General features: G+C 42.8%; 1 protein-coding gene across 1 annotated transcript; it reads right to left on the reverse strand.

The window, feature by feature from the left end:
• Window positions 1-2: 2 nt before the first annotated feature.
• Window positions 3-27046, reverse strand: LOC139155269 (eukaryotic translation initiation factor 3 subunit C). The gene is made up of 21 exons (XM_070730390.1): window positions 26917-27046; window positions 24071-24212; window positions 23583-23648; window positions 22791-22980; window positions 20381-20506; window positions 20108-20162; window positions 19876-19988; window positions 19508-19635; window positions 14674-14830; window positions 14468-14571; window positions 10882-11023; window positions 9841-9966; window positions 8346-8439; window positions 7277-7464; window positions 4866-5090; window positions 3919-4282; window positions 2959-3118; window positions 2446-2511; window positions 2043-2130; window positions 753-915; window positions 3-274 (listed from the first exon to the last, which is right to left on the reverse strand). Exons 2-21 carry the CDS (start codon window positions 24169-24171, stop codon window positions 189-191), a joined length of 2742 nt encoding a protein of 913 aa, XP_070586491.1. The 5' UTR covers window positions 24172-24212; window positions 26917-27046; the 3' UTR covers window positions 3-188.
• Window positions 27047-27281: the final 235 nt, after the last annotated feature.

The following is a 27281-nucleotide window of genomic DNA, read 5'->3' on the forward strand; positions in this document are numbered from 1 at the left end:
CATTTTAGCCTGCTTTTTTAATTGCATTATGGTCATTGGTAACTTCTTTTCATACAAATTAATTGATTAAAAACAGCTCTAAGTTTAATAGAAGCTGTGGCACTGTAAGTGTAATAATTGTTCTGACGTTATGAGTTTCTAAGTTGCTGTGGTGTTCTAAGTTTAGTAGTTGCTCTGGAGTTTTAGGTTTAGTAGTTGCTCTGACGTTCTTGCTGCCGATATCCTCCCCGGCGCATGTATCCCCCTTCGTTCTTGCGATAGCCATCCTTTTGGTCTGCAAGATAAGACATGAGCTGATTAGGAAGTACCAGCAAAGGAGAAGACAGCAAGCAAAACCGAAATGAATGGTTTTGTAACAAAATGGGAATTAGGGTCAAGGAAGAAATAAATGGCCATGGAATGAATATCATTCCGGCTTTGCAGGTTTGGGGGGGGGGGGGGAGGGAGAAGAGGGAAGGAAGCAGGAAGAGAAGAAATGGCTGCTTAGAAGGATATTAAAACAAGATGGACTTGAATCCTGTAAGGGGAAAAAAAAAGAGATTTCCTGCTCTGACAATAGGGAAAATAAAACCCTTAGTAAAGGAAACTTTCAAAATATTTTCAGATTGTGTTCTACAGCCACTGAAATATTTTTCCCTTTGTTAAAGGGTAGTTCAGACATGAGTATTTTTATGTGTTTTGCCTGGACGTAACAGTTAATAGAAGAGAAATAAGACACCAGCAAAAATATTGACAACAGGGCTTTAACTTACCACGGAAGTAGCCACCATAAGTGCCTTGCTTCTGGTCAAAGACCCTTTCATTGTTTTCCACAAGGCTGCCCAGCTTCTCAGCCAGCTGCAATGCCAGGTTTTGTTGGGTGGTGGGTTCTGTTCGATGCATCACAACTGTCTGAGTTGGCTGATCTAAGGAGGCCTAGAAAAACAAAACACAGAATAACCTGTACACATTAAAAATCTTTCCAAAGAAGATTCATTTCCTATGTTGTGACTTTTTACTTCTATCAAAATTGAATTTCTACAGAATATGTAACTGAATTCGGTCTGAACGCTGTATTCCTCCTACTCACTACAAGGTTTTGATTCAATCTCTCCTGTTCACAATTCCCCCTTGTTAGAAGTATTTATGACCATTTTTCACACTTCTGTCCTTTCCAGCATTTCATGTGATTGACATTGAGATGCTTGACAGCTGACTCAAATTTATGATACTTGCAGTATTCTGCGGTCTTGTGATCCGTCTGCAACCTTCTGACAAGTAAAGTCAGATGCACTTAACAACTGTGTAAATTTAACAACTGCAGTGATACATTCTACAAAGTTGGCAAGCAAATTTGTAAAATGGGGCAAAACTCACTTAGCAAATTTCTTACTTAGCAACATAAATGTCGGGCTCCATTGTGGTTTTAAGTTACTACAACAGCTTTGCTGACTAAAAGAAAAGCACCTGCAGTGGAAAAAAAGTAACTAGTCTTTGCACTTACAATCCCTGCAGCATTCTGGCCATGTAACCAAAACCTGGGCACCTAGCATGCATTTACAATGGTTGTAGCATCGTGGGATGGTATGATTGCCACCTGAAACCTTCCCAGTCAGTTTCTAACATGCAAAGTAATTGAAAATCCAGATTTGCTTAATGACAGTGATTCACTCAATACTGTAGTGAGTCACATAACAACTGTCTGGGGGAAAAAGTGTCTTTAAATCAGAACTCAAAACTCAGCCACCTGCTTTGCAAATGGAAATGTTGGTCTTAATTGAGGTTGTAAGTCAAGGACTACCCATTTAGCTGTTATTAGAGATGAGGTTGTTCTTGATGGCAATATATATAATATTATTACAAATTAGGCCTGTGACTAGAGATTCTCGCTATGGGCTTTAGCTCTTACATATTCTTGTCTTTTTGAAGTTGCTGCAGAAACTGCCCGGGGATGGATGGCCGTCTTCTTGATATTCTTTGAAGCAGGTAATTTCTCCTGCCCCTTCCCGGTGATACAATTAATTTTTCTAGCCACCCCAGCCTCCTTACACAAAAGTTCTCACCATCAGCTCTTCATTGATGATCATCTTGCTAATGATGCTGTGCACAGTGGGCAGGTCCAGCTCAAACATATCGGACAGGATCTCCATGCTAGGAAGATGGACCACAAAAAGCAGAGAATTGTGAGTCAGCTATTTAGGACTGATACATTAGCCTCGTGCCAAGAAGGAAATTTATTGAGAAAACAGTAGTTCAGAAGGGTCTGTAACTAAGGACCAGAGTTACACTAACCACTGTGTACTGTACAGATAAGTCAGATAATTCAAAGGGAATTCGGAAACCCACTGTCCACAGTCAATGTTCTTATCTATAAAATATATGCAGGGAAAAGCACTACTCTGCAGAAATGCCATCACTGTTAACTGTGGACCCCTCTCCTCCTCTGGACCCCCAATATGACTGTACCTGATTGAGTCATAAACACTGCTGTAGGTGAAGAGATAGGTTCTGAGTGATTCCTCTTGGATCTTCCTGTTGGGATGCAGTCGAGAGAAAAAAAACAATGGCAGTGAGAATGAGGTATATGAGTCTCTCTTTTAAATTATTTAAATTTCTGTCTTCAAATTTCAAAATTACAGATATATTTCAGGTCCCCAAATTTCCACCGTTAACTTTCCTGCTACAGTACCAGCAAAGTTTGAAATAGTTGTACTTTTCCTAGATCGATGGGAAGCCGAAAATCAAGAATAATACATGGCTTTTATGCCTCTATAAGAAAATCGTTGGCAGATGGAGGACTCTGTTATCTGCATATAAAATATACTCTATGAACTGTTAGGGAGAAATTAAATACACCTTTCTCTCACATAAGAGACTGAGTTGTCTTTTATCCCTCAGAATGCAGCCCCCCCCCTCACTACATTCCATCGCATCCATGGTTCACTTCCCTTCTCACAATATGCCCCTTTTGCAACTGACCGGACAAGCATGCTGCGCACTTTGTCAGCCTCAGGAAACAGATCCCAGACTTTTCCATTCATTTTCTCATTGACAATGAAACGGTGACACGTCTTCCAATCTCCCATCTTCATAGCCTTGGACGCTGCTACAACATGTTCTCTCATCGATTCAGGGGGGCCTGAAGCAAAGAAAAAGAGAGAGACCAGGCAAGATAAAAGGATGTTTCTAAAGTCCATTAAGAGAGGATTTTAATTATCTAAAGGAATAAGCCACAATCCCTAAGGTAGGGGTGTGTGTGTGTGTGTGTGTGTGTGAGTACTACTTTGTTAATCCAGAAAATGACAGATTTGATGTTACAAAAGAATAAAACCACGTATTTAACTATAAGGAGTAAGCAGACTGTTTCTTTGTTACAAAATCAGGTGAGTTCCCACCAAATTTTAGTTGATTATAGAGATTAAATAATTTGTCAGAGGAAAAAAGCTATTTTAAAAAAACCCCAAAGGCTTAATTGCCCACAACACAACATATTACCAGTCAGGATGGCTAAATATGTCTTCCAGTATCAAATGATGGTTAATGTCACACATTATATTAGAGAAGAATATACCGTAGTTTTGTTTTGTATTCACAGAATTCCACTATTTTGTTAGTAAGCTGTGGTTTATCGGCTAGCAATCTATCTCAACTCAGTCACCCTGGTTACTCATATTATAGGTAGTTCTTGATTTACAACCACTTAGTAGGCTTTGCTATGATTCTAACTTGAAGACTACCCATAAAATTGCAAGTAGTGAGAACCTGTATCCCTTACTACAAACGGAACAACAACGTTGCCTTCATTTCCTCCTTGTTGGTTTCTATTTGCTTCTAGCTGGCAGAACCAGATTCCCTTTAATCTTCTGAAATCTTAGACGTAGATAATGGCTGGAACAGCATCTTTGGGTGGCTAAAGAAAGCATCCTTTGGACCACTTACCAAGAAGAGGCTGGCGCTCGCCCACGCGCAGCTGATGGTGGAACTGCTTGCTGATCATTCGCCGACGGGCGTCGAACTCATGGGCAGCCATGTAAGGGATCTCAAGCAGCATGGCGGAGACCAGGTAGACGCACTCCAAGAGTTCCAGGTTGATGTGCATGTGGAAAGGAACCTGCCGGCGCTTCTCAATCTTCTCTTGCTCCTGGTTGCGCTCTTGCATGCTACGCATCAGGAGGCCCTGCCCCAGCAGCTCCTTTGCTCTTCCGCTTGACTGAATGTCTAGCAAAGCATTGTGAGCGTCTTTGATCAAGCCCTGGCGGAAGGCGCAGATCCCCAGCTGAACCATTGTCCGGTTATACAAGATCTGGGAGGGGGGGAAACCAAAAAGGGTTTGAAAAGGCAAAACTACCAGCACCTCTTTTCCGATTATCTGCACTCGGATCCCATGGAGAATTAAGCAGCTGCTCAAATAACTGATTCTTATTTCTGCCCTTTCACAGTACAGATTGTCAAGCAATTGATTAAGTAGAGCACCTTCCATTTTGTTTAGAGGAATGGGCTTCCGAGGAAAGAGCCTCAGTGGTGCAGTGGTTAGAGTGCAGTACTGCAAGCTACTTCTGCTGATTACCAGCTGCCAGCAGTTTGGCAGATCGAATCTCAGTAGGCTCAAGGTTGACTCAGCCTTCCATCCTTCCAAGATCGGTAAAATGGGGATCCAGATTGTTGGGGGCAATATGTTGACTCTCTATAAACCGCTTAGAGAGGTCTGTAAAGCACTGTAAAGTCTAAGTGTCACTGCTTGCCCCATTGGGGGGTTGGTTTGTCTCCGAGCAGATTAAAGAGAAAGTCAAACTCTGTGCTACCACCACCACCACCACCACCACCACTAAACAGGCAAGTTCAATGTTGGTTCTCAATGGCTATCAAACCGCTTGTTCCTTTCTAACCTGCACTGGAGGGTCCGCGTGCTGGATATTATCTTGAAGGTGGCTCATGAGCATCAGGTCACGGGCCTGGTACCAGCGATCATGCAAGGCATGGTGATAAATATGGCAGAGAATGGCACAGGTGCGGATCCGGTCTGTCCGATCCTTGGCGTAGATGAATTTGCAAAGGCGCTCCATCAACACTGCAGAATCTTCCCCCTCGTTTTCCGCTTGGTCTTGTTCAGACTGAGACAAGCAGAGAGTGTAAATTATAGCCCCATAACAATAAATCACCTACTCCTATTGCAAAGTGTTCGACTTGCAGTCTCAAAGCTGCCAAGTATGATTTGTATTTTGTTTTGCAAGCATATTTATTATTTTTAATAAGCAAATATTAAATTACAAATTAACATGAAAGGGGGAAAAGGGGAATAACAGGAAAGAAAAGTGACGGAGGGAAAAGTCAAACAAATGTAAAGTAAAAGTGATCTTAAATTCTTTTCAATACAAAAATACTGAAATGCTACATCTCTCTAGTTTAAATGATACAGTGATCCCCCGATCATTGCGAGGGTTCCGTTCCAGGACCCCTCGCAATGATCGGTTTTTCGCGAAGTAGCGCTGCGGAAGTAAAAGCACCATCTGCGCATGCGCGCCCTTTTTTCATGGTGCTTTTACTTCCGCACCTGGGAAGACCCGCCGCTTTTCCGCTGCCCGCCCGCCGCTCGCTTGCCCGCCGCGGGGAAGACCCGCCGTTTGCCGCTCGCCCGCCTACCCGCCGTTTGCCGCCGGCGGAGACCTTTTAAAACACCCGTGCCGCTTCCCAGCTGAGTCCTGAAGCCAAGTGCCAAAGGGGAACTTCTGCGCTTGGCTTCAGGACTCAGCTGGGAAGCGCCACGGGTGTTTTAAAAGGTCTCCGCCGGCATGGGGAGCTTCCTAGCACCCTCCAAACCCGGGTTGGGGGCTGGGGGGTGTTAGGAAGCCCCCCATGCCGGCGGAGACCTTTTAAAACACCCGTGGCGCTTCCCAGCTGAGTCCTGAAGCCAAGCGCAGAAGTTCGCCTTTGGCGGTTGGCTTCAGGACTCAGCTGGGAAGCGGCACGGGTGTTTTAAAAGGTCTCCGCCGGCATGGGGGGCTTCCTAACACCCCCCCGAGCCCCCAACCCGGGTTTGGGGGGTGCTAGGAAGCCCCCCATGCCGGTGAGAAGACCCAGGGAACGTTCCTTCGGCCGCCCAGCAGCTGATCTGCCCGGGCGGGGAACGCAAACTCCACCATCTACGCATGCGTGCAGATGGTGTTACTTCCGGGTGGAAAAATCGCGATATAGCCGTTCGCAATGATCGGGATCGCGATACCCGGGGGATCACTGTACTACTTTAATATATGCACATTATTTTAATCTAACACAAAGTAAATTATCAAATATGAATAAGCACATGTTAAAACCCTTAATTTTAACCCCAAGCACAGTATTCCTCTGGTCAGATCCTCAAATTCTAAAGTTGGCATTTCTCCTTATTTTGCATGAACTCTAACAATGATCTCCAGGTCACAAGAAATCCAAAGTCTAATTTTTAATGTAACAAGAGAGGGGGAAATGTGTATTTTTAACAGTGTGGTCCTTGGTCACCAATACTGCACACAGCTCTGTCCTAACATACCAATCTTTCTCTAACCTTTGCCTTCCTCTTGGGATTATATTGATAATATTATATAACCTGGTAATGAAATATCTGCAGGAAAACAACCAAACTCAGAAAATATCACTAACTCAATAGTTAAATCCCAAACTACATATAAAGCTACTATATGCTACTTTCTTTTGCCAGTGAATACAAACTATTTTTGTTAACAGTTTAATGTTCTGGATTCCTAAAAAAAGAAATTGGTTATCTGATTGGAGGACTGGCCTCCAATGCTGGAAGTTGTGGTTTAGTTAAAGTGTGTTTAATTCTCTACAAAGCTACCTCTTGAAAGATGGCACCACTTGGTCAACATTTTTGGACTCAGAAATTAAGTAGTACCAGATCAGGTTATCATTTGGGTGGGAGACCCCTTTGAAATCCAGGGTCGTTAGTCAGATTGGGAAGCAACAAAGATAGAGCTTTGACTTCTATGATAGTGTTTCTCCAGCTTGGCCACTTTTAAGACAGAATTCTCCAGCTAGCTTGCTTAAAATTGCCAAGCTTGAGATTCGCTGGTCTCTGAAGCTTCCTAAAAACTAATTTCAAGGTGTTACTTTTATTTTATAAAGCTATATGCTTTGCAGGGCATAGCTTCCAAATCCAATCCCTGGCATCTGTTAATCAGAAGGTGATGATGATGATTAAGGAAGCACTGACCTAGACAAGCAAATTTCTCTCTCTGGAGAAGGAAGATCCTTTGCAAACCAACTACTAATCTTCCTTGCCTATCTGAGATTGCCATTTTACCTTGCTGTCTCCTGCTGGACCTTGCTGGCGCTGGTGAGCCTTGTAGTCAAACTTGTAATAGGTGTGGAGGATGCAGCGCAAGTAAACCCGGCAGATCTCATCTGTAGTTCCCTTATCCTGCAGGTAAGTTTGCACCCGTTCTATGATCTTGCACACTCGGCCCTCATCCTTCAGGTGATCCACATATTCTAGGAGAAATGTGCCCCATATTTAGTCTTTTACAAGAGGTGAGGGTGGCTTCCCTTGTTTGATTAGGTGGAATCTGCCAATGCAGTCCTCCCAAACATCCCCACCACCACCTTTAATTTTGGTGGTTATGGAGAGATGGTCAAAATATCTGTGGTTTTATGCCCTTACAATTACTTATTTATTTTTATCTATTTATTATTTATTTATTTTATTTATTGGATTTGTATGCCGCCCCTCTCCGTGGACTCGGGGCGGCTAACAACAGTGATAAAAACAGCATGTAACAATCCAATACTAAAACAACTAAAAACTCTTATTATAAAACCAAACATACATACAAACATACCATGCATAAATTGTAGAAGCATAATTAAAAATGTACAAACATGAAGGCCCTTGATCACCAAGCCCTTTCATGCTGATCTATAACTTTTTGTTATCTGCAATGGAGGCACAATGGCTCAGCAGCTTAAAGACGCTGGATTTATCACCTAGAAAAAGTCAGCTGTGTGTATTCCAGCGGATCGTTGGGGGAATTATGTTGATTCTGCAAATTGCTCAGAGGGCTGTAAAGCCACGATGAAGCGGTATATAAGTCTAAGTGCCACTGCTATTCTTCTGTAAGCAGGCATAGTAATATGAAAAAATAAGGGTGAATTTCAATTTTGCAATTTAAAAAGGATACAAATTTCTGAAGAAACCAATCCTCCTGTCTGGCTAATAGAGGCAATTTTGCTGGAGGCAACATTCAGTAGGAGCCAAATATTCCTATTATCAGTTAAGGTTCTTCCTGTCTCAACCCACCACCCTTCATCACCTCCATTTTTAATGTCCTTCTACCTCTAATACACCATTTTGTGATGCACACAAACTCACTCACCTTGAGAATGGGGGTCTGTGTTCTGCATGATTTTCACAAACTCCTCATCCATCCGCTCCACCAACGTCAAGATGCATCCACGTACGCGAAGGGGCTGGCCACGGAAAGGCAGAAAGGAAGGCGTGGGATTAGAACTAATGGACTCAGTTTGGTTTTCTCCATACTGGGACTTTCCTACTGGACTGAGTCACTACCCCCATTACTCCCAGTTGTGAGGATATGGAAGTAACTCGACTGCCAATGCAGCATTCTTGGGGAAGTGGCATAAATAAAAACACTTTTCCTTGGTCTGCCAGAGTTGCAGCATTCTCTTCGATCTTTGCAGATTTCACTCAGCCCTCCCTACAAGTAATCTTATGACTGTAACAAAGCCTGGAATTTTAACCTGGGTATTCTGGCAGTTGTTAAGTTGCGGCATGCATGTGACCAACCTGGTTTAATGCTTTTTTCCCCCAACCTTTTTTGAGCCGCGGCACATTATTCACATTTACAAAATCCTGGGTAACATTGAGCAGCAGGGGCGGCGGGGGGGGGGGCTAAAAAAGGTTTTGACAAAAAAATCTCTCTTCCTCCCTTTTGCTCTATTTCTCTTTCTCTCCCTCTTTCTCTCTCTTCCTTCCTTTTTTCCCTTTCTCTCCATCCCTTTGTTCCTCCCTTCCTTCCTCTCTTTTTTGCTCTTTCTCCCTCCCTCCTTGTCTTTCCCTCACCCTCCTTCCCCCCTTTCTCTCTCTTGCTTTCTCTCTCTCTTGCTGTCTTTCTCTCTTTCTCTCTCCCTCTCTTTCTCTCTCTTTCTTGCTATCTCTCTTTCTCTCTCTTTTTTGCTTTCTCTCTTTCTCTCTTCCCCCTCTCTCTTTCTCTCCTTCTCTTGCTATCTCTTTCTCTCTCTCCCCCTCTCTCTTTCTCTCTCTTGCTATCTCTCTTTCTCTCTCTTGCTATCTCTCTTTCTCTCTCTCTTTCTTGTACACCACGCCGGAGCAGCAGCATTGGGCAGTAGCCGTGGGGCGGTGGCAGGGTGGTGAGCTGTGAGGCAGAGCTCCGGAACAGAGGCACCGACGGTGGTGGCTGGACGTGTTGCTAGACGCCGTACATGCAGCAAAAGTTGTGAGACCAGAAGCTGAGCTTCCTTCTTCGCGGCACACCTGACTTCGCGGCACACTGGTTGGGAAACACTGATTTAGGGAACCCATTTTCTGTATTGGGTGTTATTTGCCAAAATCCAAAAATTAACATCAATTCCTGAGGTGGGGGGAGAGGAACCTTTATAAATCATGATCATATGAGAATGGGATGCTGCCAATAGCCCCCAATGTGGAAACAGTTGCCAAGTAACCAAAATGTGTAGCCATTGGAACTTTGACTCCAGATTGCAAACATCTTTTGGGGGAAATCCATCTTAACTTTGAACGGGTGCTATGCAGCTAGTCCTGAGACGAAGGCTACCTGCATAAGAAATTGCAGGATGATTTCTAAGCGGAGAGGACCTGCAGAAACTCACCTGCTCAGGGTTGGCCAGGTTTTCAGAATCCTCTGCAATGTTCTGTCCAATGAAGATGTTGGTGTTGGCAAAGAGGATGTCCAGCAGCTCATCAATACTGCCGAGACATTTCTGCCACATCTCTGGCTGCGAACAAGGGGAACAAAGAGGAAATCATTAACAATCTTGGTACAGATAATCCTTGATTTACGACAGCTCATTTAGTGACTGCACTGAAAAAAAGGGACTCGTGACCATTTTTCACACTTATGATTGTTGTAACATCCTCATGGTCACTTGATACACATAAGGATGCTTGACAATTGATTCATATTTGTGACAGTTGCAACATCTCAGGGTCACGTTATCCTGTTTTGCCACCTTCTGAAAAGCAAAGTCAATTGGGAAGCCAGATACAAATGTGGCAAGGAAAGTTGTAAAAAGGGGCAAAACTCACTTAACAAATTTCTCACTTAACAACATTAATTTTGGGCTCAATTGTGGTCATGATGACTTCCTGCATTATAGGAATAAAACAGGCACTCTTCCATGCCGCATCTCTCACAGCCAATGTGGGCAAGGAACAAATTCTTATGGCATACTGGAATTACCTCCGGAAACGCCTGCTACCGCATGAATCCCAGCGACCGATAAGGTCCCACAGAGTTGGCCCTCTCCGGGTCCCATCGACTAAACAATGTCGTTTGGCGGACCCCAGGGGAAGAGCCTTCTCTGTGGTGGCCCCGGCCCTCTGGAACCAACTCTCACCGGAGATCAGAACTGCCCCCACCCTCCCTGTCTTTCGTAAACTACTCAAGACTCACTTATACCGCCAGGCATGGGGGAGTTGAGATATTCCTTCCCTCTAGGCCATTACAATTTATGCATGGTAAGTTTGTGTGTATGTTTGGTTTTATAATAAGGTTTTTTTTAGTTGTTTTAGTATTGGATTGTTACATGCTGTTTTTATCATTGTTGTTAGCCGCCCCGAGTCTACGGAGAGGGGCGGCATACAAATCCAATAAATTGCTAGAATTACTTTCCTTCCTTATTCCCCCATACCTTCATGTATGTAGCTAAGTTGGGGTTGTAGTCGTACAAAGAGGCAACAATGTTGAACTTGATTTTGAGGTCAATGGCGATTCCCAAGTTGTTCTCTGCTGCGATTCCAAGCAAAAGCTGCAGAAGATCGATCTGGGCAGCCCTGTGGAAGATCACAGAAAAGGTAAAGACTACTGTGACAATAAGGTATGAGGAGATGGCAGACTTATTATTTTGAGTTACTTCCCCAAACTTTTGTTCTTAAAGCCTTTCACTTAACCATTCTTAAGCATGGTGGCGCAGCAGTTAAGAGCGCAGGCCACTTCTGCTGACTGTCGGCTGACTAATTTAGCCATTCGATTCTCATTGGCTCAAGGTTGGCCCAGCCTTCCGAGGTGGGTAAAATGAAACCCAAATTATTGGGGGCAATATGCGGACTCTGTAAACCAGTGGTCCCCAAACTACGGCCCGCGGGCCACATGCGGCCCGCTGAGGCCATTTATCCGCCCCGCGGGTGAGTGACAGGAGCACAGGACATTGGCTTTGTTAAACGTTAAGCATACTTTAAATACAGATTGATAATTTGGGCGTTCGCAGTGGAGCCTCTCCCACCTCCCCCCCCCCCCGAGGCACTTGGCGGGGCACAGAGGTTTTTGTGAGCGAGAGGGAAAAGAGAGAGAGAAAGAAAGAAAAGGGAATGAGAGGGAGGGGAAGAGAAGTGGAGAGGAATGAAGGAGGGAAGGAAGAAAAGAAGTAACGAAGGAGAAATGGAGGGAACAAGGAAGAAAGGAAGGAAGAATGAAATGAATAGAGGGACAGAGGAAGGAAGAACTGTTTTTTTGGGGGGGGGTGTAATTTTTTTTAAATTTTTCTCTTAACATGCATTCAAACAACACAGTGTACCATCTAAGTTTCCATGAATAAAATGTGGTATTTTATTAGTAACTAACATCAATCATCAAAAAAGTTGCAAAAGTTTTTTTTAATTTTGTCATCCAGTTACATTCATTTTCTTTCAATTAAATTCCCTCCTTAATGTTCCTTCAAAAAGTACACCACCAATTATATTTCTAACTTATTAACCATTATGCCAAAGTGCTTCCTTCTTCCTTTATACATTTTTCTATAAGCCAAGAAAACCTTATATAGCCAATCAGATGTTAACAAAAGAAAATTAAAAACAAAACATAAACATATATGAATTTCAGACTTCCCCCCCCCCCTCTAAATAGAATGTTCCCATTTTGTTTTTTATTTTAAAATAAGGTATGTGCAGTGTGCATAGGGATTTGTTCGATTAGATTTATTAGATTTATATGCCGCCCCTCTCCGCAAACGCGGGGCGGCTCACAACAAAGTAAAAACAATACATAATAGCAAATCCAATACCCACCAATCCAATTATAATTTTAAGCTAAAAAATTCATAAAAAAAACAACCCCAGAATATTAAAAAACAAGCACACAATCAATCTAACACCAAAACAACATGGGCAAGGGGGAGATGTTTCGGTTCCCCCATACCTGACGGTATTTGTTCATAGGGGGTTTTTTTATAGTCCGGCCCTCCAACCATCCGAGGGACAGTGAACTGGCCTCCTGTGTAAAAAGTTTGGGGACCCCTGCTGTAAACCTTAGAGAGGGCTGTAAAAGCACTGTAATGCAGTAAATAAGTGCTACTGCTATTCCAACCATCGCATTTCATCTGTGGCCCCCAGAACACCATGAGGTCATGCCACCAGCATTCGGCAATAAAAACCTCACACACACCCCTGTTCAATTTGGAAGTTTGGGGGCAATTTTAAGAGTAGACATTGGAATCTAAAAATGTCTAAAAGAGAGCCAAAGCTCTCGTTCTTCCAAAATTGAACATAAAAGAGGATGGAAGTGTTTGGCCACACCCCTTCTTATGCAGAAGTTCTTCTCAAACTTGTTTGACAGGTCAAGAGGCTGAATTATAACCCAAACCTGGAACATGTGGTTCCTCCTTGTCTAGTCTGGTCTGATGCAAACAAGCCATAGCAAACTCTAGACGTAGGGCTTATGCTCACTTCCATGGTGTGGTGATAAAAAATTGAAGTAAAGTCAGCTCTCCATTTCAATTAGCCATCTTTTAGCGTCATAAGTTTATAAGATGTACAGTGTTCCCTCGATTTCCGCGGGTTCGAACTTCGCGGAACGTCTATACCACGGTTTTTCAAAAATATTAATTAAAAAATACTTTACGGTTCCCCCCCCCATACCACGGTTTTCCCCGCCCAATGATGTCATATGTCATTGCCAAACTTTCATCTGCCTTTAAAAAACATTTTTTAAAAATAAACTTTAATAAATAAATAAATAAACATGGTGAGTAATAATCTAAATGGTTGCTAAGGGAATGGGAAATTGCAATTTAGGGGCTTCAAGTGTTAAGGGAAGGCTTGGGATACTGTTCATAGCCAAAAATAGTGTATTTACTTCCGCATCTCTACTTCGCGGAAATTCAACTTTCGCGGGCGGTCTCAGAACGCATCTCCCGCGAAAATCGAGGGAACACTGTACCACTGTTTCTTGAGATTGGATAATATAACAAAAGCTGGGGTTAGTTCCAAAGATCTTTTTAAAGAGGATGCTGGACTTTCTTTGATTGTCTTTGTTTTATTTTTGTTTTGCTTTTTCCTTCAAGACAATTCACTTCTCATCCAAGCTATGAAGAAGCTTCTTGGATGAGAAACAAAACATCTTCATGGAAAAACACACAGTCCAGTTGCCTCTTGTAAAAGCACCTTTGGGACAATGGGCTGGATAACCAAGAATCTCCACAGACATTAAGCTGAAGCTAGTGTAAAATAGAAGCAATTGTAGCCCAATTCCTTCTTACTAACACACTGACAAAAGAGGAAGTCTGCTTCAGTGCAAAGGGTGTTGCACCATGTATTGCACCACATGAAGCTCAGAACTGACCAGATCCTTTGAGAGGATAATATTTCAATATCAGGACAGGTGGACCTTCTGTGTGTGTATATTTTACTGTCATCTCAGATTTACTTTGTTTTGATGATCGACTTCTGTACTTTTGGAAGTTAATTTGCCTGTCTCCCTTTTCTTAAAACAGGTTTTGGCTGAGGAAGGGAAGGAGAAAGGAAACAAGAAAGGGGAAGGAGGGAGAAAAAGAAAAGCAAAAAGGGAAAGAGAATGAGAAAGATCAAAGGATTGCATTATTGTCAATCCTTTGATCTTTCAAGAATCTAAATCATGGATATAAAACTCTACTTAATTGGGTTGTGTTTGGCATTGGGGCGAGGGGGGGCGTGGCCAGCTCAATGGCCTCCTGCAGCCTTCTGCCAGCAAAAACAGAGCGCACGTGGGCAGCACGTGGTCTCTCCAAGCTCTATTTTTGCTAGCAAAGAGCTGCAGGAGGCCGTCACAGCCAAGATGAAGCCTCCATTTTCATTGGCAGAATCACTAGTTGTGAGCCTTGAGTTTGACATCCCTGATCTAAACCATCTCTGGTGCCATCTGAGAAGCAACCTACTTATTTGCCTCCCAGAAGAAGAAAAAAGCAGCCAATTTCAGAATGATTTCAGTTACTCTTGCCCAGCGATGTTAAAACATCTTTGTCTCACCTATCAGTGCCTTTCTTGCCACGAGCCTGTAGAATCTCATTGAGTTTCTTCACTACCACAGCATGATTGATCTCTGTGCCCTTAGCAAACATCTTCGGCTTTTCCTATGGGGGAGAGAGGAAAAAAAGGATAAACTTCCCAATTCCTTCTATTCCATCTCTGGCTAATCTCCCAGCTGGAAAGAGAGGCCACTGACAATGCCTCACCTTAACCAGAGGGACGCCTCCTTTGACTTTTTCCCATTCACCGCCTTCGTTATCGTCTTCATCATCTTCATACTTTTTGGATTTACGGTCTTGTTTTTTCTTTGCTTTATCTTCTTTTTTCTTCTCCAGAATCCTCTTTTCCTCCTCTGTACCAACTCTAATTTTGGAGAATTAAACAGATCATGCTGTGATCCTAAAATCTTGAGCTAGCTATGTGATTTAATCCCAGGAACATTACTGGCTTTGAATACTGCAGATCAAACCTGCTCTGATAAAAGCAGCTCACTTTCTTTCTATCCCACAAATTGCATTTGAATCCAAACCTTCACAGGCAAGATTATTTTACCCTAATAAACCAAAATATACTGCTATCTACATACTCTTACATAGAACACTGGTCTGCTAAGATTGGAATCAACTACAAATAGATCAAGTGATATAACTTTCAACCTTTAGGAAATCTGCAGGTTTTGATACATTATTATTATTATTATTATTATTATTATTATTATTATTATTAATTAGATTTATATGCTACCCTTCTCGAGATGACTCAGGGCGGCGTACAACAATTATAAATTATGTCATCAGCACGGTGTCCTATGTCAATGTTGGTTAATGACAGCAATTTCAGCAGTCCTGGTTGCTGTCACTAAATGAGGATTGCAGTCCATAAGCAGAGACCTCATATGATCATGACTTCCAAATTCTTGCCGCTTCCCTGACTTTGCTTTTGGGAAGGCAGCAAGAAACATGAAATCTGTGATCATGACACGATTCCCACACTTCAGGGGGTGCTGCAATGACCAGCACTCCGAGGACCCATCAAAGGTCCTTTTCATTCAGTGCCATGGTTAACTTTGTATGTTCCTTGAAGAAATTGTCATAAACCAAGGAATACCAGTGTAGGACCACGCACACTGGTTAATTCTAAAATTTAAGGAATAAAATTCCTGTAAAAAGAGCTAACGTTATCAACACTCTAGATCAGTGATGGTGAAACTTTTTGGTTCGCACACCAAAAGGGATATGTGGGGAGCTGCTATCATGTGTGCATGTGCCCACATCCCTTCCCTCCTCCCCTGCGCTGCCCCCACGCATGCGCACAGGCTCTTTTGAAGCCTGGTAGGTGAAAAAAAATGCCCAAAAGTACAAATCTGGAAGTTTGGGATAATGCACTTCCTGTTTGCCGTTGTGCTGTTTTTGCACTCTGGGTTTCAGGAAGCGAACTTTTTCCAAATTTCCGGTTTGTCCATTGGGGGATGTTTTTTGCTTCTGGGGTTTTGGGGAAGCCTCCCTGTAACGGCTGGAAGACAAAACAACCTTCCCAAGGCTAAAAATCAGCTGGAGCTGAAATATGACTGTCTCACATGCTGTCTGATATGGCTGCATGTGCCACAGGTTTGCCATCATGTTCTTTTCTCAGGTGCCAAAAGATGTGCACATGTGCCATTGTGCATTCGTAAGTGCCCATGCCCATAATTCAATGCCTGGGTAGGGCAAAAACAGCTTCCCCTACCCCACAGAAGCCCTTTTGAAGCAGAAAACTGCCTATTTCCCAACTTCTGGTGGGCCTAGTAGGCTCATGTTTTGCTCTCCCCAGGCTCCTAAGGCTTCTCTGGAGCTGGGGGAGGGTATGAATGTCCTCCCCCACCCTCCTGGAGGCTCTCTGGAAGCCAAAAATGCCCTCTCAGAGCCTCTGTGCAGGCCAAAAATCAGCTGGCTGGCCCACACATGCATGTTGGAGCTGAGCTAGGGCAATGGCTTGTGTGCCAGCAGATATGGCTCCGCGTGCCACCTGTGGCACCCATAGGTTTGCCATCACTGTTCTAGGTCATAAAATCTGGCTGCAGCAGAAGGCAATAATTTTTTTTTGTAAGTAAAAGGTTTGAGAACCAGGGTGGATAAAAATTGATTTTTTAAAAAGAAATTTTAAAAAATCAGATTTTTAAGAAATTAAACTAGATTTTAATTTTTTTTAATCAAAATTATTATAATAAAATGCTTTTGGGGCAAAAATCTATTTAAATAAATTTTTCTATTTAAGATACATTAATTATTTAGTTTATTCAGCATGAAATGGAGGTTAGTTATATAGAATGAGGCTGTAAATTCTGCAATATTTACATTTTTGGTAAATACTAGTAAATACTTTTGGTAAAATATTGGTAAATTTAGTAAATCATTCAATGAATGCAAGCTCTGCAAGCTAAATAGATAACCTTCATTTTGTTTGCAAATAATAATATTAAAGATTCTAACCAGAATGAGTTCTTACATTTAAAGAGCCATTATGGCAGCGCCTGCTAGCGGGCATCCACTCACCTGCTCCCCACCCCATCCCTCACCTTGTTGTGTCACTGCCACATCACCAGCCGTCCCATTAAAATGAATTGGACTGTTGGTGAGTCAACAGCATGTTAGAGGAGCCGCTTCAGGACAGAGATGAAAGTTGTTTTTTACAAATTATAATTTAAATAAGAATTGATTTAAATCAAGCCTTTTTACTAGTTTACTATTTGATTTAAATCAAATCCACCCTGGACTGAGAACCAAGCACAGAAGTTTCCATAGTTTGGCAATAGCACAATAACAGATTTCAGTCAACCCTAATTTTGACTTATAGCTGAAAAACATTTGTTATCTATCAATGTAGGCAAAATACGATTTTGCAACCTTAGTTGCAACCTGTGTCATTGTTATATTTTGGATGTTATTCAAAAATAACACATAGAAACAAAATTGCAATAATCTTATGGCATAGGTAACTACTGCCAGACTTAGCAGCTTAGAAGTCAGTGATGACTACTATCTCAATTTCTTCATACAAGTACTTCCTGGGTCTAAACTAAGTACAGTGGTACCTCATCTTACGAACGCCTCTTCTAACGAACTTTTCAAGATATGAACCTGATGTTTAAGATTTTTTTGCCTCTTCTTCCGAACTATTTTCACCTTATGAACCCAAGCAGCTGCTGCTGGGATGAAGGGGTTTCTTTCCCCCCCCTTTTTTGAAGAAAGAAAAGTGAGGGGCAGCTTGGAAGAGTAAAGATTTTGCATGCCTGCAAAAGCACTGAAACGGTGTCTTTTTAAGAAAGAAAAGGGAGGGGCAGCTTGGAGGAGTAAAGATTTTGCATGCTTGCAAAAGCACTGAAACGGTGTCTTTTTAAGAAAGAAAAGGGAGGGGCAGCTTGGAGGAGTAAAGATTTTGCATGCTTGCAAAAGCACTGAAACGGTGTCTTTTTAAGAAAGAAAAGAGAGGGGCAGCTTGAAGGAGTAAAGATTTTGCATGCTTGCAAAGGCACTGAAACTGTGTTTTTTGAAAAAAGAAAAGGGAGGTTCCTTCTCACTCACCCTTTAGCCTAGCCTTGCTTCTTCCACCCGCCCCCTTTAGCTGCTCCTCCCTGCCCTCTGTTCGCCTCCCTTCTAAAGTTTGGGATTTTCCTGAAGGATTTGCACGCATTATTTGCTTTTACATTGATTCCTATGGGAAACATTGTTTCATCTTACGAACTTTTCACCTTACGAACCTCCTCCTGGAACCAATTAAGTTCGTATGATGAGGTACCACTGTATCAGTCATTGACATTTCACACCACAGGAGAAATTATAAAAAACAAAAAGCTTTTAAGATGCTTGGCTATATAGGAGGGCTCAACATAAACCACTGGGACTGTTGACTATAACTTCAAACATCTGCCCTTGAGAGACGTAAGCACAAACACAGAAGATTAAAGGCAAAATATTAAAATACAAGATAAATATCATCTCTGTGGCCAGAATGTTGAGGATCATAGCTACACAACTAGTCCTCACTTAAGAACCATTTTTCAGGAACCGTTTGAAGTTATGACAGCCCAGAACGAATGACACTTAATGCTCAATTCTTGAAGTAATGCCTGCTGCAGTGCACTCTGGCACTCTGCAGACTACTAGCATAGAACAAAGTGTGTATTATAAACACCCTGTTCCTGTTCTTTTTGGCCACCCTGCACTCTGCTATCCTGCTACAATGCACCTTGCTGTTCCTGCGGCCCCTATCTGATCTTTATTGTCTTCTTACTGCTGTTGACAAACTGTGCCTGGCTTGGCATGTCACCAGGAAAGTGCTGTGTGTGAAAGACCTCCTTCCTGAGGCTGTGTGCAGTCTTTTCATAAGGCTTTAGGAACTTCGTGTGTGGCCATAGAAAGAAGGCCTTATAAAGACCAATGCCAGGCATGCATCAGCACTGGGACTGTGCCAGTTGGGGATGGTAAGGATGGCAGAGCACAGGGCCCTGTGCATCCTCTCACCACTAGCAACAGTTGCTCCAGCCTGGATGCACATGTGGCATCACAGATGTTGCTTGCCTACCCTCCCATCCCCAGCAGCACCCATTCCTGGTCTAGTGGCTACTTGTGTGCCCTTTGGCCCCTGGCACCAACCACTTATCTGCCTAGAACTCCCGACTTCCTTCTGGTTTCCCCAGAGTCTGCTGTTGGAAGCTAGAAGGAAGATGGAAGATTATCCTTGTTTAACAACCCACGGTAATCACTTAACGACAGCCACTGGAGCTGCTATGATTGCCGTCCCTATGGAACGCAGTAACATCACATCACTAGAACTGCAAAGTTTAGTGATGGAAATTCCAGTCCCAGTTACCATCATAAACCAAGCTGTAAGGCACAATGGATGTTGTTGCACAAAAGTAACTTTCCCACCTCCCCTTGCCCCTAATGCAGAGGTCTTGAAACTTTAAGACTTGTGGACTTCAACTCCACAACTGAATTGAAATCTACAAATCTCAATGTTACCAAGTTTGGAGACCCCTACTCTAAGGGATTTTGTCCTTACTTCTTAAGGAACTTGGAAGCCAATGAAGCGTATTTGGTCTCATCTTCATCTGACTCTGAATCAGATTCTGAATCCGATGAACCCCAATCTTCATCATCATCTGACTCTTCTTCTTCCTCATCTTCATCCTGTTAGGAAAAAATATTCACCTTCCAAAGGAATTTTCTGCCACAGTGTAGCCAAGTTCCTTCCAGCAGAAAACTGCTTTGTTTCTAATAAAAATTGACTGACATGGATAATTTGGCGGAGAAAATGTGAAAATTTCTGTCTTACGTTTCCAGGGAGGCTTGGGTTCTCCTACTTTGAATCCTCTTGGAGACCCCGAGGAGGCTAGCCATAAAATCTTTGTGAGATTTTAGAATTCTCACCTCTATCTTTTTGAGAAACTTGCGACTCTCAGATGCTGTTCCTTCTTTCTTTTTCAAGAAGGCTGCTGCGCTTATTCCTTCATCATCGTCTTCTTCACTTGAAGAAGAGGATCCTGAAGGTGGAAAATGGGAGGAACCACTGAGAGGGGAGATTTCACAGACCAAATCATAAAAACTGTTGCTCAGAACAGAAGGCATCCTCGAATGGCATGGTTCTGGCATCAATACTTACCCTCTGAATCATCACTTTTCTTGTCCTCATCTTCATCAGCTGACAACTCAGGATTCTAGGAGAACAGGACTAATATTCTGAGATCATGATATATATTATTCTACCCCACCCAACATTGACTTTCTTGTCCATTGCAAACATGGCTGTTCAAGCCCTCCCTTCAGCCACAATCCTACACATTTGCTGTTAGTGTTCATATGGACAGCCCATCAATTCCAGACAAGTAGTTGTTGTAAAATATATGTCTTCAGACTCTCCTACATAAGTCAATACCTGTCGATAAGCAGTTATCTGGGTTTCATAATCTCGATTGTACTTCCGGATCTTCTGACGGAGTGTACTCAGAGCTTTGGCATTGTTCTTGTTCATTTTTTTCTTGCCTTCCTTGTCCTCCCAAACCTACAGAAAACGAAAGAGTGCACATGGAGAGCAGCACCAGTTGCTTCCTCAGACTGCTAAACCGATTCTATTCAAGAATTACCCCCCTAGGATCCAGTAAATATTATGCAAACAGCACTGGCTTACATGCTCTCCTACCATCAAGGTGCCTTCAGAAATTGCAAGTAGAAATGACTAAGGAGATAGCATTTTCAAATGCCCAACACATACAAAGTGCTGGGTTTGTTACACTTCGGGATGGCAGAATAATTCTTTCAGATCAGAGCAATGATCACAAAAAGGCTTAAACTATGAAAGAAAAGTTGACAAAACAAGCAAACCAAGCTATCAAAAACATACCGACTCCAAAATCCAAACAGACAGAAAAACTATTATTAATGGATTAGAATTAAATGAATGCGGGGAAAGGCATGGAGGGATAAAAATGAGCTTTCATTACCAAAGAAGTTCCATCTCTTGCTAGAGCTACATAACCTCTGAAAGCAGAGCTCAGATTATGACCTTGTTTCAACCTGATGTCTACCAGATGTTGCTCTCCAACTTCAATGACTTCCAGCTGCACTGATGATCATTGAGGTTGAACATCATGTGAACAGTAGATGAATGTATTGGTCAACAATGACTGGAGGAGCTAATTTATCTCAGGGACCGCCTTCTGCCGCACGAATCCCAGCGACCAATTAGGTCCCACAGAGTTGGCCTTCTCTGGGTCCCGTCAACTAAACAATGTTGTTTGGCGGGACCCAGGGGAAGAGCCTTCTCTGTGGCGGCCCCGGCCCTCTGGAACCAACTCCCCCCAGAGATTAGAATAGCTCCCACCCTTCTTGCCTTTCACAAGCTTCCTAAAACCCACCTGTGTCGTCAGGCATGGGGAAATTAAGATATTTTTCCCCCTCGGCTTCCACAATTTATGTATGGTACGTTTGTATGTATGATTGGTTTTTAAAATAAGGGTTTTTAGCTTTTTAGTATTGGATTGTCGCACGTTGTTTTTATTACTGTTGTTAGCCGCCCCGAGTCTATGGAGAGGGGTGGCATATAAATCCAATAAAATGAAATGAAATGAAATAATTAAAATCATTTGATCGTAACAAACAAAAAGGCTTATATGTGGATATGTGAGTTGGGAGCTGACTATGCAACCCATTGTACAAGAAGTCTAAACAACTGGGAAAAAACATTTTTAGAAGAAGCTTTTCACTCTAGCTTTCACAATGCTATTTTTTAAAAAAATAGTTTTTATTGATTAAATACATTAAAAACAACAAATAAAAAATCGCAACATATTGTAAGAAAAAAAGAAACAACATAAGGGCAAGACAAGCAAAGACAAGTCATATTTTTTTTATCTCAGTCAATGTTACTTTCAGATGTATTGGTTACCACTTACCAACAAAGGAAAAAATGATTAGAATACCATGATTTCTAAATTTCTGGAAATATTATGTACCTGTACTATCTATATTATAGTGTAATTAATTCATTATGAACCAGCAACTCGCTACTGTGTTTCCCTGACAATAGGACATGTCCTGATATTAAGCCCAATAGGGCTTTTCAGGGCATACACTGGAATAAGCCCAACTACTTTCCAGGTAAAGGGGGGCATGCCCCTTGTACCCACACCAAGTCTCCTTGGGGGCAACAGAGGCAGCCGCTCCCTCACCCAGTAGCTCCCACTTGTTCCAAGCCCCCATCTTTTCTTTGGAAAGGTGGTGGCAGTAGCAGCAGCAGCAAATCACCCAGCGCGAGAAAATATTTGGGGTTAACTCATGTCCAGCAGTTTAAGGCAGCAGGAGGGCCCCACTACGGAGCCTGCCAAGCCAGAGGTGCAGGGAGGAGGATCCCGGAGAGGGCAGGTGGAAGGGCACTTTTGCGTGTTTCGACCTCGCTATGAGCAGGGGGTGGGGATGGGGATGCTCTCCCCACATTGGCTCCATATTTCGGGGGTTAAAAGAAAATAAAACCCTGTCTTATTTTCAGGGAAACACAATAGAAACAAAGAGTCAAGACTAAAGTCAGGAAAGATTATCTTCACATCTCTTCCTCAATTCTGAAGTGGACTATTATGTGACCTGAATCAAAGCCTTTTTTGGAAAAAAGAGCCACAGTGGACCTTTAGGATGAGACATCATCCTTTTTCTTTTGCATCACAGGGGACAGCATGTTTCAACACATTATAAAGGCACTTTCCTGATGAAACAAATTGGAACGTGTAATCCTTTCTGACCAGACAACAAAAACAACAACAATTTTCTTGTCTATCATGCTCTCCAGCTAATACCTCATTGAGATAATCCTCCAGATCTGCCAAGATGCGGATATAGAAATGGGGCACCCCTTCCTTGTCGACAATACTCTTGGCCTTCCCATAAGCCTTGCCCAACAATTCAAATTCCTCCAGACATTTGGTGACATCTCGGATCTTCATAGCATTCCGGATTGTTTTGATCAAATTGGTTAGTTCCTCAAATCTGGCAGGCAGGAAAAAGAGGACAGGGAACAATTAAACCAGGGGAGTGAAGACAAAATAAAGAGATATACAGTGTTCCCTCGATTTTCACGGGTTCGAACTTCGCGAAAACTCTATACCACGGTTTTTCAAAAATATTAATTAAAAAATACTTCGCAGGTTTTTTCCCTATACCACGGTTTTTCCCACCCCATGACGTCATGTGTCATCGTCAAACTTTTGTCTGCCTTTAATAAATAATTTTTTAAATAAACTTTAATAAATAAACATGGTGAGTAATAATCTGAATGTTTGCTAAGGGAATGGAAAATTACAATTTAGGGGTTTAAAGTGTTAAGGGAAGGCTTGTGATACTGTTCATAACCAAAAATAGTATATTTACTTCCGCATCTCTACTTTGCGGAAATTCGACTTTTGCGGGCAGTTTTGGGACACATCCCCCGCAAAAAGTGAGGGAACATCATACAATATTTGGGCCATGAACAAAGGCTATGGCCTCAAAACAATCACCAACAGGATAAGGGACTTTCCAGAGATTGAAAAATATCATTTTAGTCCAATCCTCCAAACTTTAGGTACCCTTCTTCTTCCAGTATGCATCACCTTTTGTCTTTAGCACTGCGCACAACTCTTTTTGTATCTTCTTCATCCTCACTCAGCATCAAAGGTCTACAAGACAAGAAGGAAAATAGCTGATAGATATCTATGAGTAACTGGTAGAAGAAACTAGAAGTCAAAGGGGAGAACGTGTAAGACGGACAGCTTATGCCAACAGTTGTTACAATAAAATCATTAACAGGATTGTTTTATAACATATCTGAATGCGTCTGTAGAGGGCTACAAATAACATTAATACCAGAATGTTTTTTCTAGCCTATTTTTAATTATAGATTAGGATTACCTGTTGCAAGTAATGCTATTCAGAGATTACACTAGAAATACAAATTGTAATATCAGATATTTTCATTCAATAGCCTGAATAGGCAAAATGCAACATAAAAATATTACTCCGCCTATTTTATGCAATCTAATTATTTTCTAGGAATCTAGAACCTACTCTCCAATCCTAAACCATCCAAAGATATACTTACTGTTTCCCAAAATTGCCTCCAACAGGCTTGGCTACTAATTCATCTCCAGAGACCGACGACTCTGACTCACTATCTGAGCCCGTAGTAAAAAAACGCGACATGGCAACAGCTTTGGATTATCACTCACAAACAATTTCTGATCCTAGAGGATAATATAAAGATTGAAAAGTCCAGTTAGTATATAGTATTTTCATATTCATACATCTATTTCTAACAATTTCAAAAATGTTTGGAATGTACATTATGTTTCCACTCTGATCCAGAAAAACTCAACTTTCTGCACAGAAAAGAAATGTTAGATGTAACTGATGCTTGAGATTAGGCAGGTAGCCTATCCAGCTAGTCTACTCACTTTTGATGTAACTCCTGAGATCCGGACTACTCCTATTGGCCTTCTAGAAAGCGATAAAGACCAGGCTTTTCTGACAGGCCTCGGGCCATTGATCTTATAATGGTAACCAGGGAGATCCTGCCATGAATGGTATGCCAGGGTTTAACTGTTTGCATTGTAAATTGTTTTTAAACTGTTTTTAGAGGTTTTTGTACTATTATTGATGTTTTAGATTTTTTGCTGTGAGCCACCTGGAGTCCCTAGGGCAGTAATGACGAACACAAGTGGCACGCAGAGCCATATCTGCTGGCATGCAAGCCATTGCCCTGGCTCAGTTCCAATGTGTACATGTGTGCTGGACAGCTGATTTTTGGTTCACCCAGAGATTTTTTTTTGGGGGGGGGGGGCGATTTTGGCTTCCAGAGAGCCTCAGGGGGGGGATTTTTTTCCTGCCCCAACTCCAGGGAAGCCTTTGAAGCCTGGGGGGTAGGCGGGGGTGAGACACAAACCTACCAGGCCCATCAGTAGTTGGGAAACAGGCCTCTAGAGAGCCTCCATGGAATGGGGAGAAACTGTTTTGGAGCTCCCCAGGCTTATGGGTGTGTGCACTCGTGCACGCGATAGTGTGTGTGCACGCGATAGTGTGTGTGCACGCTCTTTTGGCACCTGAGGAGAAAAAGGGTTGCCATCCCTGCCCTAAGGAATATGGTGGCATAGAAATTGAAGAAATAAATAAATAAAATCAATACAAACAATTTTTATTGTTGGTTTTATTGATGGAAACTAATCAAGGGGGGAGAGAAAAAACTGGAATTAAAGGAGAAACATCCTAACAGTTAGAACAAGTAATCAGTGGAAGAGTTTCCCTTCAGATGTCGTGGCTGCTTCCTCACTGGAGGTTTTTCAGAAGAGGAATGGACTTCTCTGAAATGGTATACATCAGGGGTGGGCAAACAGTGGTGGGCTCCTGCTGAATTGTCTCATTGCGCACAGCTCTGGCGTGCAAGCGTGGGTTCGAGTACAATTTTGCTTCCTGAATCTCATGATGCACGTGCTTCGGTGAGGTTTTTTTGCGCAGAAGCATGCATGGAAGCAAAAAACCTCGCAGAAACATGTGCAGCGTGCAGGAAACAAAATTGTGCTCAAACCCACACTCGCGCGCCACAGCCGCAGAACTGCAAGCAATTAGCTGTACCGCCAGGAGCCCATCACTGTTAAGGCAAAGTTGGCTCTCTCCTGTGACATGTGTACTTCAACACCCAGAATTCCTGAGCTAGCATGATTGGCTCAGGAATTCTGGGAATTGGTCCACAAGTCATAGAAGAGCCAACTTTGCCTACCCCTGGTGTATAGGGTTTCCTGCATGAGCAGAGGGGTTAGGCTAGATGACCTCCAAGGTCCTGTATTGTTTTATCTTAGGATGGTCCCTTCCAATTCCAGTCTGATTTTACTTACTTACTTACTGTATTTATATGCTGCTCAATCCAAAGCGGACTCAGAGCGGCTAACAGCTTAGAAGGAATAGTGGCCCTAAGCCATTTAGGGCTTTAAAGATGATAACCAGCACCTTGAATTGGGTTCGGAGACCAACTGGCAACCAATGCAGCTTGCATAAAGATGGAGTAACACGGGCATACCTAAGTATACCCATTACTGCATGCGCCACTGCATTTTGCACCAGCTGAAATCTCAGAATATTCTTCAAGGGTAGCCCCATGTAGAGCGCATTGCAATAGTCAAGACGAGAGGTGATGAGGGCATGAGTGACTGTGCATAGTGCCTCCTGGTCAGGTAGGTAGGGCCGCACCTGGTGGGCAAGTCAAGCCTGTGCAAAACCCCTCTAGCCACAGTTGAGAGGTGTTGCTCTAGCCTCAGCTGTGGATCTAGGAGGACACCCAAGTTGTTGTCCCTCCCAAGACCAAAGACAGAAAGATGGAATTGTCTTTAGGAGGAAGGACCCACATCCACTCAAGTCTTATCCGGGTTGAATTTCATTGCTCTTCCACCCTTTTTGCTGGAATGACATTTTTTACAATGTGTCTTTTCTCCAGCCTGATGCCTCCCAGTTGTTTTGGGCTTCCTCTCACAATCCTTAGCAACCTCCCCCCTCCCTTGGGAATCGTAGTAGTTCAAACCCATCTAGAGAACATCAGGTTGGGGGGGGAGTTATGCGTAACAATTCATAACAAGACCCAAAACAAGACCCAAATATCGTGTCCAAAGCCCAACTCAATAATATTTAAAAAAAAACTGATCAAAGAAAGGCAAGACATGCGGGAGAAGAAGGTACTTTGCCTGTTATTTCCTTTTTACAGATCGCTCAAATTTATTTATTTATTAAGAGTCGGAAGGGACCTTTGAGGTCATCTAGCCCAGCCCCCAACCCCTCCCCACTCAAGCGGGAGTCCCCGCATTAGTTCGGATAAATAAATCCCCTGTTGCCGCTTCCCCTCCACCACTACCACCCTCCGCATCTTCCCTCCCATCTTCCCCTTCGCCTTCTCCAGCCTCCTACCGCCGGGCGATCGGCTTCAACACGCGTTCAGCTCGGGCAGTGCCGACTAGGAAGCCTCGCCACCACGGAATCACTGGGCAAGCGCGAGGCCTTGCAGGAAGTCGCAGAACCGATGACTCCTTCCGCTCCCCCCCCCAACATACAGATAGAAAAATCCCGCACTCCCTGGCGACTTCCGTTAGTGAAGAAAAGCAAAGTTGGTTTTTTGATCATAGAGTTGCAACCTCAAGTGTACGTACTGTAGCGTCCCTAGGAGGATTATCGAAAAGTATAGCTTTCAACGTTTGACAGAAGTAAAGCTTATGAATATCAATATGTTGTATCTTTTAGCTATCCATGCATTTTCTGGTAAATAATTACGATCT

Source organism: Erythrolamprus reginae, unplaced genomic scaffold, assembly GCF_031021105.1.
Source record: "Erythrolamprus reginae isolate rEryReg1 unplaced genomic scaffold, rEryReg1.hap1 H_1, whole genome shotgun sequence".
NCBI lineage: Eukaryota > Metazoa > Chordata > Lepidosauria > Squamata > Dipsadidae > Erythrolamprus > Erythrolamprus reginae.

Excerpts from the sequence above, each read along its gene's own strand:
- LOC139155269 (XM_070730390.1), bottom strand. The coding sequence starts at position 24,171 with ATGTCGCGTTTTTTTACTACGGGCTCAGATAGTGAGTCAGAGTCGTCG. Across the intron at positions 22,981-23,582 it reads CGCAGTGCTAAAGACAAAAG|ATTTGAGGAACTAACCAATT; the intron begins GTGATGCATACT and ends CCTGCCTGCCAG. Across the intron at positions 2,131-2,445 it reads AGTGTTTATGACTCAATCAG|CATGGAGATCCTGTCCGATA; the intron begins GTACAGTCATAT and ends CCATCTTCCTAG.